Source organism: Coregonus clupeaformis, unplaced genomic scaffold, assembly GCF_020615455.1.
Source record: "Coregonus clupeaformis isolate EN_2021a unplaced genomic scaffold, ASM2061545v1 scaf0520, whole genome shotgun sequence".
NCBI lineage: Eukaryota > Metazoa > Chordata > Actinopteri > Salmoniformes > Salmonidae > Coregonus > Coregonus clupeaformis.
The window spans coordinates 165729-181235 of record NW_025533975.1 but is presented as its reverse complement, the minus strand read 5'-3'; the positions used below and the strand labels follow the sequence as shown (position 1 = coordinate 181235).

Below are 15507 nucleotides of genomic sequence, written 5' to 3'. Positions count from 1 at the left end.
CGAATGTGTGATAGTTGATTGGTTTGGAATACATCTCATCATAGACATGAGCTGATTGGCCGGCCTAAACCAGCTGACATGAAACACAGGAGTGAGATACTGTGCAACAAAGACTGATGAGAACGGAGGAGTATTGATACAGAGAGAGGGACACAACCCTCTACAATCTGACCAGGGATCAGTGTTGTCTTACCCTTTGGTCTGGTCTGAGGAGCATGCATGTCTGAGCGGTGGGCTTCAAGAGAGAGGTTTTTAAAGGGATCAACGGGTAGAAAACATACAATATCCCTGTTAACCTGACCCTGTGTGAAGATGTGTATAAAGTCTCTTGCGAATGCCATGAGGGAATGCTAGAGAGAGAAAGAGAGAGAGTGCCCATTCCAGAAGTCAGATTGTGAAAATAAAGAGCCTTCCTACTTGTCAGTCTGTTTCTCCCTATCATTTAATTACAGAGAGAATCATGAGTTGGGGGACTGTGTCAGAGGGGCATTGACGTACTTCAATGAGGGATGAAACAAGTGTCACATACATGTGAAGCCTGAGTTCCTCTCTTGTCGTAACCTAGTGAGTCCCTTTCTTTTCAGGACAACATACTTCTAATGAGGACGAGGGAAGAACGAGTGCCATGTAACAACCTGGACAGGAGGGAAAGGTGAGAGAGCTGATGTTTTGGTGATATGGCTGTGGGTTTCGTCTTTCCATCCACGTTGAGTCATCGATTTTGGGGTCTGGGTAGCCCCACAGTGGAGTAGAGGGGGACATGAAGTCTTTGCAGTGCCTTGGAAAGAGAGTTGAGTTGAGCTGTGGTCAGTATAGTGGAGACGAGAGGTGAGGAGGGGACAGCAAAGACCCTGGGCACACAGTACATTCATCAGAAGTTCAGAGACAGTCCATCTCCTATAGCAACAGATCAGAGGCTGACAAACTAGAACCGAAATAACCCTAAAACAAAGCTAATGTCCTGAATGTTGGAGAGCTGCAGCAGTTCTTCACTCGTTCATCTGGAAGTCTACCGATTACAAATAAATAAACAAATAAAGCAGGAGAAGAAAAAAATATTACTGATACCGGAACACAGAATCTGGTAAAACATTTACAAAACCCCCAACTTTGTTAAAAGTTTATATCTACAGTTGCAGGTTTAGGAACAGGCATAGATAGATACAGTATGTTTTACGTCGTTGGTGAGTGAAACTGGTTTTGTTGTCAAGTAGTAGTTGTTCGCTCTCTTTTCTTCTTCTTTTACCCCAGAGGGACTGAGACAGAGAGGTGTGCGGAGAGCAGATTCGGTCAGGAATCTGCTCAGATGGCACCCTCTGGTGGCCAGCTGCCATGTTCCCTCTGGTGGCCAGTGTCCATGTTCCCTCTGGTGGCCAGTGTCCATGATCCCTCTGGTGGCCAGTGTCCATGTTCCCTCTGGTGGCCTGTGTCCATGCTCCCTCTGGTGGCCATTGTCCATGCTCCCTCTGGTGGCCAGTGTCCATGTTCCCTCTGGTGGCCAGTGTCTATGCTCCCTCTGGTGGCCAGTGTCCATGATCCCTCTGGTGGCCATTGTCCATGTTCCCTCTGGTGGCCAGTGTCCATGTTCCCTCTGGTGGCCAGTGTCTATGCTCCCTCTGGTGGCCAGTGTCCATGTTCTCTCTGGTGGCCAGTGTCTATGTTCTCTCTGGTGGCCAGTGTCCATGTTCTCTCTGGTGGCCAGTGTCTATGTTCTCTCTGGTGGCCAGTGTCCATGTTCTCTCTGGTGGCCAGTGTCTATGTTCTCTCTGGTGGCCAGTGTCCATGTTCTCTCTGGTGGCCAGTGTCCATGTTCTCTCTGGTGACCAGTGTCTAGGTTCCCTCTGGTGGCCAGTGTCTAGGTTCCCTCTTGTGGCCATTGCCACTGGCAATGTTCGCTTGAGGATGGGTTAGGGTTGGTTAGGACTATCATGGCGAGATGAGAATGGAGAGAACATGGAGGAGAAGGGGATGATGGGAGGAAGGTGTGGGTGAAAACAGAGGTGAGGGGTGGTAATGGTTGATGGGTGCTGGTTTGGAAATAGAGTAGTGCTGAGCGATTAGTACTTTTTGAGGTTGGTCGGTTTCGGCTCGATTATTAAAAAATAATCATGGTTTTCGATTTCGATAATTTTTTAAAACATGAAATACACTATGCATTATGTGGGTTGAATGCTATACCAATACAGAATAAAACAATTAATAAAAGTACCATGATGGTAGTGACTGCCCATTACTGCTTATCACTTATAACCATAATTTATCACTTATTAACCATCAGTTGTGTAAATTAAATGTGTTTAATTTGATGACTATTATTTCATTCCAAGTCATCATCTCATCTCTATAGAGCTGCTGCCTATGCTGTCTGATAAAATCATTATTTTAGTAGTTTTTTAAAGTAGGAACACCTGCTCTTTCCATGACGTAGACTGACCAGGTGAATCCAGGTGAAAGCTATGATCCCTTATTGATGTCTCCTGTTAAATCCACTTCAATCAGTGTAGATGAAGGGGAGGAGACAGGTTAAAGAAGGATTTCTAAGTCTTGAGACAATTGAGACATGGATTGTGTATGTGTGCCATTCAGAGGGTGAATGGGCAAGGCAAAAGATTTAAGCGCCTTTGAACGGGGTATGATAGTAGGTGCAGGCGCACCGGTTTGAGTGTGTCAAGAGTTTAACAGTTTCCCACGTGTATCAAGAATGGTCCACCACCCAAAGGAAATCCAGCCAACTTGACAACTGTGGGAAGTATTGGAGCTTTACCCTGATGGGGCGGCAGGTAGCTTAGTGGTTAAGAGCGTTGTGCCAGTAACCGAAAGGTCGCTGGTTCTAATCCCCGAGTCGACTAGGTGGAAAAATCTGTCGATGTGCCCTTGAGCAAGGCACTTAACCCTAATTGCTCTGGATAAGAGCGTCTGCTAAATGACAAAAATGTAATGAAGACCGCTTGGCTGTTGAAACATTGGTTATTAAATGATTGCGTGTGAGCCTCTCCTTTTCTTTTTAAAGTGTTATACTCCGCTAGCCAGCACCTCTCCTAAACAGGTGTTCTACTCCGCTAGCCAGCACCTCTCCTAAACAGGTGTTCTACTCCGTTAGCCAGCACCTCTCCTAAACAGGTGTTCTACTCCGTTAGCCAGCACCTCTCCTAAACAGGTGTTCTACTCCGTTAGCCAGCACCTCTCCTAAACAGGTGTTCTACTCCGTTAGCCAGCACCTCGCCTAAACAGGTGTTCTACTCCGCTAGCCAGCACCTCGCCTAAACAGGTGTTCTACTCTGCTAGCCAGCACCTCTCCTAAACAGGTGTTCTAATCCGCTAGCCAGCACCTCTCCTAAACAGGTGTTCTACTCCGCTAGCCAGCACCTCTCCTAAACAGGTGTTCTACTCCGCTAGCCAGCACCTCTCCTAAACAGGTGTTCTACTCCGCTAGCCAGCACCTCTCCTAAACAGGTGTTCTACTCTGCTAGCCAGCACCTCTCCTAAACAGGTGTTCTACTCTGCTAGCCAGCACCTCTCCTAAACAGGTGTTCTACTCCGCTAGCCAGCACCTCTCCTAAACAGGTGTTCTACTCCGCTAGCCAGTACCTCGCCTAAACAGGTGTTCTACTCCGCTAGCCAGCACCTCTCCTAAACAGGTGTTCTACTCTGCTAGCCAGCACCTCTCCTAAACAGGTGTGCGTTTCTTTCGCCTCCAGATTGACCGAAGCATTGGAGTCAACATGGGCCAGCATCCCTGTGGAACACTTTCGACACCTTGTAGTCCATTGGCCTGTTGGAAACTACAACTCCCTACTACATCGCACAGTTTGGGCAATCTGATTCATCTCTAGAGAAACTACATAATGTGCACATTGAGCTCACTGAAAAAAACTGAACTAAATGGAATTCAAATAATTGAACCGACGCTGATGAGAAATAACCACCATTTCGGTTAATCGCTCAGCACTACAATAGAGAGAGGATAGTATGATGAATCCTCCACTAGTGGTGGCTCTAACATTTGGAGCAGAGGATTTTAAAGATGTGGAGGGAGGAAGGATTTTGAAGACCAGTCTAAACTAAGAAGTGTGGGTTCTAAGGTGTGGAGTGTGAATTCCTAGGGAGAGGATTCTATGTTAGGAATCAAATTGGTTTGGTGATCAGTGGAAAGGTCAATGGTTACAACTTCAAAGAGATATGTGCATAGAGGGTTGCTCCGGGGGTGCTGCTACAGTCCAGTATGGTGACATGACATCTCAGGACTTAAATACATTGAGGTGAGGGTCTAGCGGTGGGCCCAGTTCATACCCGCCCCAGCCCCAGCCTCAGCCCCAGTCAGTGAGTACACTACCAGTCACTCCATATTGCTGGAATCTGAGTGGGAGATGTTGAGTGTGTTGGCAGAGGGGAAGAGGTCGCGGTGGTCCGTGGGGCTGTGGTAGTCTGACGTCAGGTCTGGTTCTAACAGGGAGGACAGGGTGAAGTTGGACGAGCCTTTCTTCAGACACTGTGTGTAGAAGTTAAGAAGGAGGTCCAGCTTGTTCTCTATCGACTGCACCTGTACACACCGACGAAACAATAAGATAAAAACGCTATACAAGAATCACAAGATAAACGTAAGTCACAAAAATGTAATGTTCAACTATGTTATTAGTACTAGCTATGTTTTGTACTAATATACACAATGGAATAATAAGGTCAGATAGACTGTAAAAATAAAAACGTCTATCATTTACCTGGTATTTTCTAACAAACTATATGAAAAGGTCATTACATAGTAATTACCAAAGAATGACCTAAATAATTAATCTCCAGGCAAATACCATTTGAAACAGGTCTGTAATGTAAATGAAGTGTTTCCCACCCACCTTCACTCAGAAGTATACTGTCTAAGCACCTGAGCGATCATGCAGTCACATCACCCCTATATTACATTGGGTTAATATTCTATCATGAAAGCCATGCATTGATAATCAGGGTTTTTCCTGCCTCAAAATGGGGCTTAGGTGGTGGGTGTGGCAGAAGGCGTGCGTTAACATGATGATGAGCTGAGGTCCTACCGTACTGGCGCTCTGTACCTGTTTCTCCACCTTAATGACCCGTCCCATCATACTGAGCTCGTCCATAAGGTCCAGTTCTGGAGGGGTCTTCTCTCCCTTCTCACTCCTCACCTTCTTATTATCCGGCTGGTAGGACGATCCTCGACCCACTATCTGATCCACTCTGGGGAGGACCAGGACAACACACAACAATCAACAACCATCTATCAAAATGGTTCATTTACTGGTGGTATGGTTAGTACTGGTGATGGAGTGTGTGGGGTATGAATCCACTGTGTTTCCAACTGTTGTAGGCTGTGTATGTATGTGTGTGTACCTGGTTTGTAGACTCTTGATCCTCCCCAGCATGTCCAGGTGTCCAGCAGAGTACTGCTCTATGACGTCCTTCACGTCGTACGGACGCAGAGTCTCCTTAAACTTCCTCTTGGCCACCAGGAACTTCAGAATCCTACACACACACACACACAAACATTAGTAGAAATCTACTAGAATGTGTCGCCAGTGTGTGCCTCACACTGCAGAAAGAAACCTGTGAATACTGCAAAAGCGTTTAACCATGAAACGAGTCCTGTGCTTCATCAGTGTAACTACATAGGTGTGATTAAGTGGGATTTACAGTCAAAGTGACCTTACCAATATCATTCACAAATAGCCTCATAAAAGGAAACCACTGGAGAGTACCACAGGGATTCCTCTTTGTTGTGACCTTTGACAATGACATTGCTCTTGTATTACCAATGAGAAACATAGAGCCATGTATAGAATACTTACTGTATACATATCTCTAATCGACAACCTTGTGACACACTCGGTTTTCTGAACACCCTGGCCCTTTGCTAAGTCAGCTATTAGTGCTCTCTCTCTAACACACACACACACACCACAAGAGGTTGACCCCTGTGTGTGTCTAGTCTAACCCCTCTCCTCTCAGTGAGACAGCTGTGTGTGTGTGGTGGGGGGACAGCACAGGCAGAGACAGATGCTCAGACTCCCCAGTGCACAAAGATAATCTTATTCACATCCTCCCTCCACCAATAGTTGCCCTTTCCTAGAGAGAAGTAAAGGGTGCGTTGTGGCTGAAGAGTGTTGACCAAGCACATCCTGTACAATAGTGTCAAGGCCAACAACAGTACTGCTTTGGGCAGAGTTTTGTCTGCTTGTCACACTATAGGAGAGACTGAGAGTAGAAGCGGCTGGCTGTACTACTCCCCCCCTCGCCCGGATCCTAAGGTGCTGGCTCGGCAGAATACAGGAAACTCCAAATGTTAGCATCGCAAAACAGAAGCACTTTAACCGGTCATCCCACACCGTGATGGATTGCTCTGTGAGTTGGAGTGGGTAGAGAGTGGAAGGGGGGCAAGGCGGGTGAGGAGGGGGGCTGTTTTATGAGGAAACCCTATCTCTCACACACAGACCGGCTAAGGCCGCTTTAATGTCAGCGTGTTGGTGAAACACACACACACACCACATCACAGCCCTGTGGCACACACAGGAAGGAGGAAGGGTGTAACGTGGCGACTGAACAGCTTGCATGTGCAACGGCAGTTTAGTGCTGTGTGCTGCACTCTAGAGTTATGATGGCAGACACATAAACTCTCTCTCCATCTCTCTTTCCCTCTCTCTTTCCCTCTCTCTTCTGTTCTTCAGCAGAAGGGGAAACGTAGGAAAAGAGGGGTGGTGGTCGACACCCTTCCTCCCTCCTTCCTTCCTTCCTTCCTCACACAGCACTCGTGATGCATTGTTGATGACTTGGGATGGATTTTTGCAGGGTGTATTTTTTAAATTTGCAGGTAGAAGCATATTTTTTTCTGCCAGGGCTGGTCTCAGGTGTGGATTAAAGAAAGGGTAAGGAACAGTAGAAAGGAATGAAAAAGAAAAAGAATGAAAGGGGTTTTTCAAAGTGCTGAGTCTCTCTTGATCGCATGTTATGGTTATATTAATACATGGTCAGCCTGAAGTATGCCCCTATTACTACCTGCTACCTGGCATAGGGGCATAGTTGGCACTATATCATTATCTACAGGTGGGGAAATGGAGAAGCACTTTAGATAGCATCGGTACCGAAAAGTTGAGATCTGGACCAAATATATGCAAGTCAGCACTGAATATGCAAGTCAGCATTCTGTCATTAAAACACTATGTTGGTGTTTCCTTTATTTTGGCAGTTATGTGTAAATAAATAATTGTAACAATGGGAAAAACTATTAGCATATTATTCAGTAACTACTCACAAAGCCACAACAGTTCAGTATGTCCTACCTGGCTGATTCTGTTGGTATCTTTGTAAGGTAATAACGTTTACGCTTTCATGTGCAAGCATGGTACTAACTAGGGCCCACCCTCAAATGAATCCAGTCCTAATCCACTATCCCTTTCATACAGTACAGACACATGCACTCACATAACCCCTCACACCTACAGCATACTTGTCACGGTTTCGGCCGAGGCTGCCTCTCTCCCTTGTTCGGGCAGGCTTCGGCGTTCGTCGTCTCCGGAATTCTAGCTGCCACCGATTGATGTTTCATGTTCGTTTGCTTTTGTCTGTTTGTTTCTACACCTGTTTCTGTTTTGTAGTAATTAGTGTCCTATAAGTTTCTCGTTGTGTTTGTCTTGTGTTGTGTGTGATTGTTACCGTCAGTCTGTGTATTGCTCGGTTGAGCGTTATTTTCTCCACTGTTTGCTGGAGCGTTCGTTGCACTTGTGTGTGCACTTATTTCATCCCTGACGCACCTGTTTGTGCGCATTGTCTTTCGCCTTCGTGCGTATTTTGCTGTCAGGCTTATTTCGTCCTGTTGCCTGTGTTTAGGCAGGAATACAGCTTTTTGGAATTCAGTCTGCTTCCTGCGTTTGATTCCTACACCACACCTACAACACGACCTGACAGAATCACACACCCTACAGTATGGAATCAGCAGGAGCCGAAGCAGCACATTCAAGACTGGAAACCCAGGTTCGGGAACAGCAAGAGCAGCTCCTGCAGATGGGGGCCGCCCTGCAGGAGGTGATGACCACCCTCCGAGGCTGGGGTCCGCCTCCACCGCCAGCCGCCCTGCCAGCACCATCGGCCAGCCCACCCAGTCCAGCGCCGGAACCTCGCGGAGTCCGACTATCTCTCCCGAGGTCCTACGACGGGACCGCAGCTGGGTGTCAGGGATTCCTGCTCCAGGTAGAGCTGTACCTGGCCACAGTACATCCGGCACCTTCAGGGCATGAGAGCGTGTCCGCCCTGATCTCCTGCCTGGCCGGTAAAGCGTTGGAGTGGGCCAACGCGGAGTGGAGGAAGATCGACGCCACGACTATTACATACACCGAGTTCTCCCGCCGCTTTAGGGCGGTGTTCGACCATCCCCGGAGGGAGCGGCGGGGAGCGTCTGGTCTTCCTCAGGCAGGGGAGGAGGAGTGCCCAGGAATTCGCACTCGAATTCCGTACTCTAGCGGCAGATGCAGGGTGGAATGAGCGGGCCCTCATCGATCTATACCGATGTAGCCTCAGAGAGGACGTCCGTCGGGAGCTGGCCTGTAGGGACACCAGTCTCACTTTCGACCAGCTGGTCGACATGTCAATCAGGTTAGATAACCTATTGGCTACCCGCGGACGTCCTGAGGGGGTCCGTCCATTCCATCCTCCAGCGCATCCGAGCCGTGTCCTATGGAGCTCGGGGCGCTGGCGCTAGAGATAGGAGGAGTCGGCAGACTAGGGGGTCCATCCACTGCACCAACTGTGGTCGGGGAGGACACACCGCGGCTAGGTGCTGGGGATGGCCTCCTAGGGGGAAATGACGACAGGTCCCGCACTGGGGATTCCTTCCAGGTGAGTAGGCGCCCCACTCACCCAGAGCTCTCTGTTGCCCATTTCTGTATGCCTGTATGTTTTCCACAGGTAGCACCTCATGCCCAGCATAAGGCGCTGGTAGATTCAGGCGCAGCTGGGAATTTTATTGATAAAAAGTTTTGTTTAGCGTTAGGGATTCCCCTCATTCCTGTTGATGTTCCTTTTCCCGTTCACGCCCTAGATAGTCGTCCGTTGGGTACGGGCTTGATCAGGGAGGTCAAGGCGCCACTTAGGATGTGTGCGCAGGGGGATCATCAGGAGATGATTCAGCTGTTCCTGATTGACTCTCCTGCGTATCCGGTGGTGCTGGGCATGCCCTGGTTGAGTACCCATAACCCAGTGATTTCGTGGCAGGAGAGGGCTCTGATGGAGTGGTCTGCTCAGTGTGTGGGTAGATGTTTGGGCGTTTCCGTAGGGGCTACCTCGGTGGAGAGTCCAAACCAGGTGCCCGCATTGCACATTCCACCTGAGTATGGGGATTTGGCTATCGCGTTTAGTAAGGCGAGGGCGACGCGGTTGCCACCCCATAGGCAGGGGGATTGTGCGATAAACCTTCAGGCAGGAGCTGCGCTCCCACGGAGTCATGTGTATCCTCTGTCTCAGGAGGAGAAGAAAGCTATGGAGATTTACATAGACGAATCGCTGAGACAAGGATACATACGGCCGTCCACTTCCCCGCGTCCTCGAGTTTCTTTTTCGTGAAGAAGAAGGATGGTGGTTTGCGTCCGTGCATCGATTACCGTGGTCTCAATCAGATTACGGTGAAGTATAGTTATCCACTCCCGCTGATTGCGACCATGACTGAGTCGTTGCATGGGGCGCGTTTCTTCACGAAATTAGATCTCAGGAGCGCGTACAACTTGGTGCGCATCAAGAAGGATGATGAATGGAAAACAGCCTTTAGTACCACCTCGGGCCATTACGAGTATCTAGTCATGCCATACGGGTTGATGAATGCTCCGTCGGTTTTCCAATCATTTGTGGATGAGATCTTCAGGGACATGCAGGGACAGGGAGTCGTTGTGTACATAGATGACATTCTCGTGTACTCACCTACCCGTGTCGAGCATGTGGCCCTGGTGCGCAGAGTGTTGCGGAGGCTGGTGGAGCACGACCTGTATGTGAAGGCAGAGAAGTGTCTGTTTTTCCAGGAGTCTATCTCCTTTTTGGGGTATCAGTTGTCCGCGTCAGGGGTGAAGATGGAGGTAGACCGAAGGCGTCGGCCGTGCGTAATTGGCAAACACCAACCACTGTGAAAGAGGTGCAGCAGTTTTTGGGGTTTGCGAATTACTACCGGAGGTTTATCCGGGGTTTTGGGCAAGTGGCAGCTCCCATCACGTCTCTCTTGAAGGGGGGTCCGGTGCGTCTGCAGTGGTCAGTCGAGGCGGACAGGGCGTTTGGGAGGCTGAAGGACCTGTTTACCTCGGCTCCGGTGCTGGCGCATCCGGATCCCTCTTTACCATTTCAGGTAGAGGTGGACGCGTCTGAGGCCGGTATTGGCGCCGTGCTTTCACAACGGTCAGGCGCGCCACCTAAACTCCGCCCCTGTGCCTTCTATTCCAAGAAGCTCAGCCCGGCGGAGCGAAATTATGACATAGGGGACAGGGAGCTGTTAGCTGTGGTACAGGCCCTTAAGGTGTGGAGGCACTGGCTTGAGGGGGCTCAACACCCTTTCCTCATTTTGACGGACCACCGTAACCTGGAGTACATCCGGGCAGCGAGGAGGCTGAACCCTCGGCAGGCTAGATGGAGTATGTTTTTGACCCGTTTCTCTTTTAAGATCACCTACATCCCTGGGTCACAAAACGGGAAGGCAGATGCGCTGTCTCGGCTGTATGACGGGGGAGGAGAGGTTCGTGGAGCCCACTCCCATACTGCCGGAGTCGTGTCTAGTGGCACCGGTGGTGTGGGAGCTCGATTCTGAGCTCGAGCGGGCATTACGCACCGACCCTAGTCCACCACAATGCCCGGAGGGTCGGAAGTATGTTCCGCTCGAGTGTCGGGATCGATTGATCTATTGGGCTCACACGTCACCCTCCTCTGGACACCCGGGTATCGGCCGGACAGTGCACTGTCTTAGTGCCAAATATTGGTGGCCCACGTTGGCCAGGGATGTGAGGGTTTATGTTTCCTCCTGCTCGGTGTGCGCCCAGTGTAAGGCGCCTAGACATCTGCCTAGGGGTAAGTTACTGCCCCTGCCCGTTCCACAACGACCATGGTCCCACCTCTCGGTGGATTTTATAACTGACCTTCCCCTCTCTCAAGGGAATACTACCATCCTGGTCGTTGTGGACCGGTTCTCTAAGGCCTGTCGTTTGCTCCCCATGCCGGGTCTTCCTACTGCCCTGCAGACCGCCGAGCTATATTCACCCATGTGTTCCGGCACTACGGGGTGCCCGAGGACATTGTGGCTGACCGAGGTCCCCAATTCACCTCCAGAGTCTGGAGAGCTTTTATGGAGCGGTTGGGGGTCTCGGTGAGCCTCACCTCGGGTTACCACCCGGAGAGTAATGGGCAGGTGGAGCGCGTTAACCAGGATGTGGGTAGGTTTCTCAGAACGTACTGCCGGGATCGGCCGGAGGAGTGGGCGAGATATGTGCCCTGGGCCGAGATGGCACAGAACTCTCTCCGCCACTCCTCCACCCAACTAACCCCTTTTCAGTGTGTTTTGGGGTACCAGCCGGTTCTGGCACCATGGCATGAGAGCCAGATCGAGGCCCCCGCTGTGGATGAGTGGGTGCGGCGCTCGGAGGAGACGTGGGACGCTGCACACGTCCATCTGCAGCGTGCCATACGTCGACAGAAGACGAGCGCCGACCTACACCGCAGTGAGGGGCCAGTGTACGCACCTGGAGATCGAGTCTGGCTCTCTGCCAGAAACCTGCCCCTCCGCCTGCCCTGTCGGAAGCTGGGTCGGCGGTTTGTAGGGCCATTTAAAGTCCTGAGAAGGTTGAACGAGGTATGTTATAGATTACAGTTACCAGTTGAGTATAAGTTTATTAACCCCTCGTTCCATGTGTCCCTTCTCAGGCCGGTGGTAGCAGGCCCACTCCAAGAACATGAGATCTTGGAGACCCCCCGGCCCCGTTGGACATCGAGGGGTACCGGCGTACACCGTGAGATCCATCTTGGATTCTAGACGTCGGAGAGGGGGTCTTCAGTATCTAGTGGAGTGGGAGGGTGCGGTCCGGAGGAGCGGTGCTGGGTGCCGAGGAGAGACATCTTGGACCCGTCGCTCCTGACGGAATTCCATCGGGGGGTATCCGACGCGCCCTGCGCCGCGGCCTCCGGGTCGTCCCCAAGGCCGGAGTCGGCGCGCGTCTGGAGCCGCCGGCGTCAAGGGGGGTACTGTCACGGTTTCGGCCGAGGCTGCCTCTCTCCCTTGTTCGGGCAGGCTTCGGCGTTCGTCGTCTCCGAATTCTAGCTGCCACCGATTGATGTTTCATGTTCGTTTGCTTTTGTCTGTTTGTTTCTACACCTGTTTCTGTTTTGTAGTAATTAGTGTCCTATAAGTTTCTCGTTGTGTTTGTCTTGTGTTGTGTGTGATTGTTACCGTCAGTCTGTGTATTGCTCGGTTGAGCGTTATTTTCTCCACTGTTTGCTGGAGCGTTCGTTGCACTTGTGTGTGCACTTATTTCATCCTGACGCACCTGTTTGTGCGCATTGTCTTTTCGCCTTCGTGCGTATTTTGCTGTCAGGCTTATTTCGTCCTGTTGCCTGTGTTTAGGCAGGAATACAGCTTTTTGGAATTCAGTCTGCTTCCTGCGTTTGATTCCTACACCACACCTACAACACGACCTGACAATACTATACTACACACAGTGTATACATGGAAACACAAACAGTCTGACGCAATATGAAAGATGCTGTGTGTCTGTATGGTTGAATGAGGTAGTGATTCAGTATAATATACCCTAGGGACCAGGTAGTGATTCAGTATAATATACCCTAGGGACCAGGTAGTGATTCAGTATAATATACCCTAGGGACCAGGTAGTGATTCAGTATAATATACCATAGGGACCAGGTAGTGATTCAATATAATATACCCTAGGGACCAGGTAGTGATTCAGTATAATATACCCTAGGGACATGTTAGTGATTCAATATAATCCACTCACACCAAATCCCCACAGACCAACCTACCTGCCTCACTGACAGATGTTTGCTGGCAATAGTTTTTTCTGCCTCCCTCAGTGGAAAACGTGTGTGTGTGTATGCGTGTCTGTGAATGCACCAGTGTGCGTGTGTGCGTGTGTGTGTGCGTGTGTGTGCGTGTATGTGTGTGTGTCCGTGTATGCACCAGTGCGCGTGTGTGCGTGTGTGTGTGTGTGTGTGCGTGTATGTGTGTGTGTCCGTGTATGCACCAGTGTGCGTGTGTGTGTGTGTGCGTGTATGTGTGTGTGTCCGTGTATGCACCAGTGTGCGTGTGTGCGTGTGTGTGTGCGTGTATGCACCAGTGTGTGTGTGTATGCACCAGTGTGTGTGTGTGCGTGTATGCACCAGTGTGTGTGTGTGCGTGTATGTGTGTGTGTCCGTGAATGCACCAGTGTGCGTGTGTGCGTGTGTGTGTGTGTGTGCGCGTGTAGAGGGATATAGGTAGTCCTCCAGGATATTGACATGCTTAAACACAGAGCCTGTTATTTAGTGTGTAGCTTTGCTCTGTGTTTCTCTCATTCCCTCACACCATTCTTTCCTTGATTCCTTATTCCTTCACACTGGGCACAGACGTCAATTCAACGTCTATTCCACATTGGTTCACCGTAATTTCATTGAAATTCAACCAGTGTGTGTCCAGTGGGTTATAGTTTTTCTAATATTGTTTTCTCATGGGCATAGAAAGGTGTTTATACTTCAGCATACACACTACACTCTGCTTTTAACCCTTTACACTCGTGGGAATTGGCCTATATGGATAGGGCTACAGTGAAATGTATTTTACAGAAGAAATATAAAAAGCATAAGCATGGTAGCAATTGAAAGAGAACAGTTTGGAGATTATGGGGAAATTAACTAGAGAGGACTAACTGGTGTCTCCAAGTGGCCACACACCTCTCTAAAGTGTGCACAGTTCCTAAATCATTTCTATGAACTTTTATGACTGAAAGTCTTCAACTATAAGGTGCTTTTTTGAGCTCTCCTAGCTGTGCCGTTGGGGAACTAGAGATCGTCATTTTGGTGAGCATAAAAATGAGTGTGTGTGTATTCAGGTGCATGTTCCGTTGCAAAGTTTCTTCACAACAGACAAACATAGGCTCAACCCAGGGTATGACGCCATGTCATCTTGTAACTGTACATCAAACATAGTGATCATAAACCTTGACACTGTATATGACATGAGTTTTATGATATGGAAATGTGAAGTGCCCATTTGGACTCACGGGTGTTTGCTTGTATGACATCAAAGCAGTATTTATTATAATCCTCAACGTCTAATCTTTCAAAATACATCCTCTTAATTTACAGCATTTCCCTCACTCAGACAACTAAACATTTGCAAAAGTTGTCCAATTAGTGGGAGTGATGGTGGCAACTTCTTGTCGCGTGCTGTGCTCAAGTTCAGAAATGTACAGTGTATCACTAACATGGATCCACGGTCACCTGGCATCCAGCACCTGACTGACTGACATGACAGACAAGGTCAGAGCCAGGAACCAGGTAGACTAGAGAAGATTTCAGGTAGACTAGAGAAGATTTCAGGTAGACTAGAGAAGATTTCAGGTAGACTAGAGAAGTATTCAGGTAGACTAGAGAAGTATTCAGGTAGACTAGAGAAGTATTCAGGTAGACTAGAGAAGTATTCAGGTAGACTAGAGAAGTATTCAGGAAGACTAGAGAAGTATTCAGGTAGACTAGAGAATTATTCAGGAAGACTAGAGAAGTATTCAGGAAGACTAGAGAAGTATTCAGGTAGACTAGAGAAGTATTCAGGTAGACTAGAGAAGTATTCAGGTAGACTAGAGAAGTATTCAGGTAGACTAGAGAAGTATTCAGGAAGACTAGAGAAGTATTCAGGTAGACTAGAGAATTATTCAGGAAGACTAGAGAAGTATTCAGGTAGACTAGAGAAGTATTCAGGTAGACTAGAGAAGTATTCAGGTAGACTAGAGAAGTATTCAGGTAGACTAGAGAAGTATTCAGGTAGACTAGAGAAGTATTCAGGTAGACTAGAGAAGTATTCAGGTAGACTAGAGAAGTATTCAGGAAGACTAGAGAAGTATTCCAGTAGACTAGAGAAGTATTCAGGTAGACGAGAGAAGTATTCAGGAAGACTAGAGAAGTATTCCAGTAGACTAGAGAAGTATTCAGGTAGACTAGAGAAGTATTCAGGAAGACTAGAGAAGTATTCAGGTAGACTAGAGAAGTATTCAGGTAGACTAGAGAAGTATTCAGGTAGACTAGAGAAGTATTCAGGTAGACTAGAGAAGTATTCAGGTAGACTAGAGAAGTATTCCAGTAGACTAGAGAAGTATTCAGGTAGACGAGAGAAGTATTCAGGAAGACTAGAGAAGTATTCCAGTAGACTAGAGAAGTATTCAGGAAGACTAGAGAAGTATTCAGGTAGACTAGAGAAGTATTCAGGTAGACTAGAGAAGTATTCAGGTAGACTAGAGAAGTATTCAGGTAGACTAG

The 15507-nt window shown here is 48.7% G+C and overlaps 1 protein-coding gene across 1 annotated transcript in view; it reads right to left on the bottom strand.

Annotated features, from left to right (window-relative positions):
• Positions 1–3742: 3742 nt before the first annotated feature.
• The window catches only part of LOC121585668 (potassium voltage-gated channel subfamily KQT member 4-like), a 112611-nt gene continuing 100846 nt past the window's right edge, over positions 3743–15507 (bottom strand). Inside the window, exons 12-14 of the mRNA XM_041901996.1 lie at positions 5359–5490; positions 5061–5205; positions 3743–4540 (exon numbers count right to left, since the gene is read on the bottom strand). Coding sequence (XP_041757930.1) covers positions 4337–4540; positions 5061–5205; positions 5359–5490 — 481 coding nt within the window. The 3' untranslated portion in view covers positions 3743–4336. The remainder of the gene's footprint in view (positions 4541–5060; positions 5206–5358; positions 5491–15507) is intronic.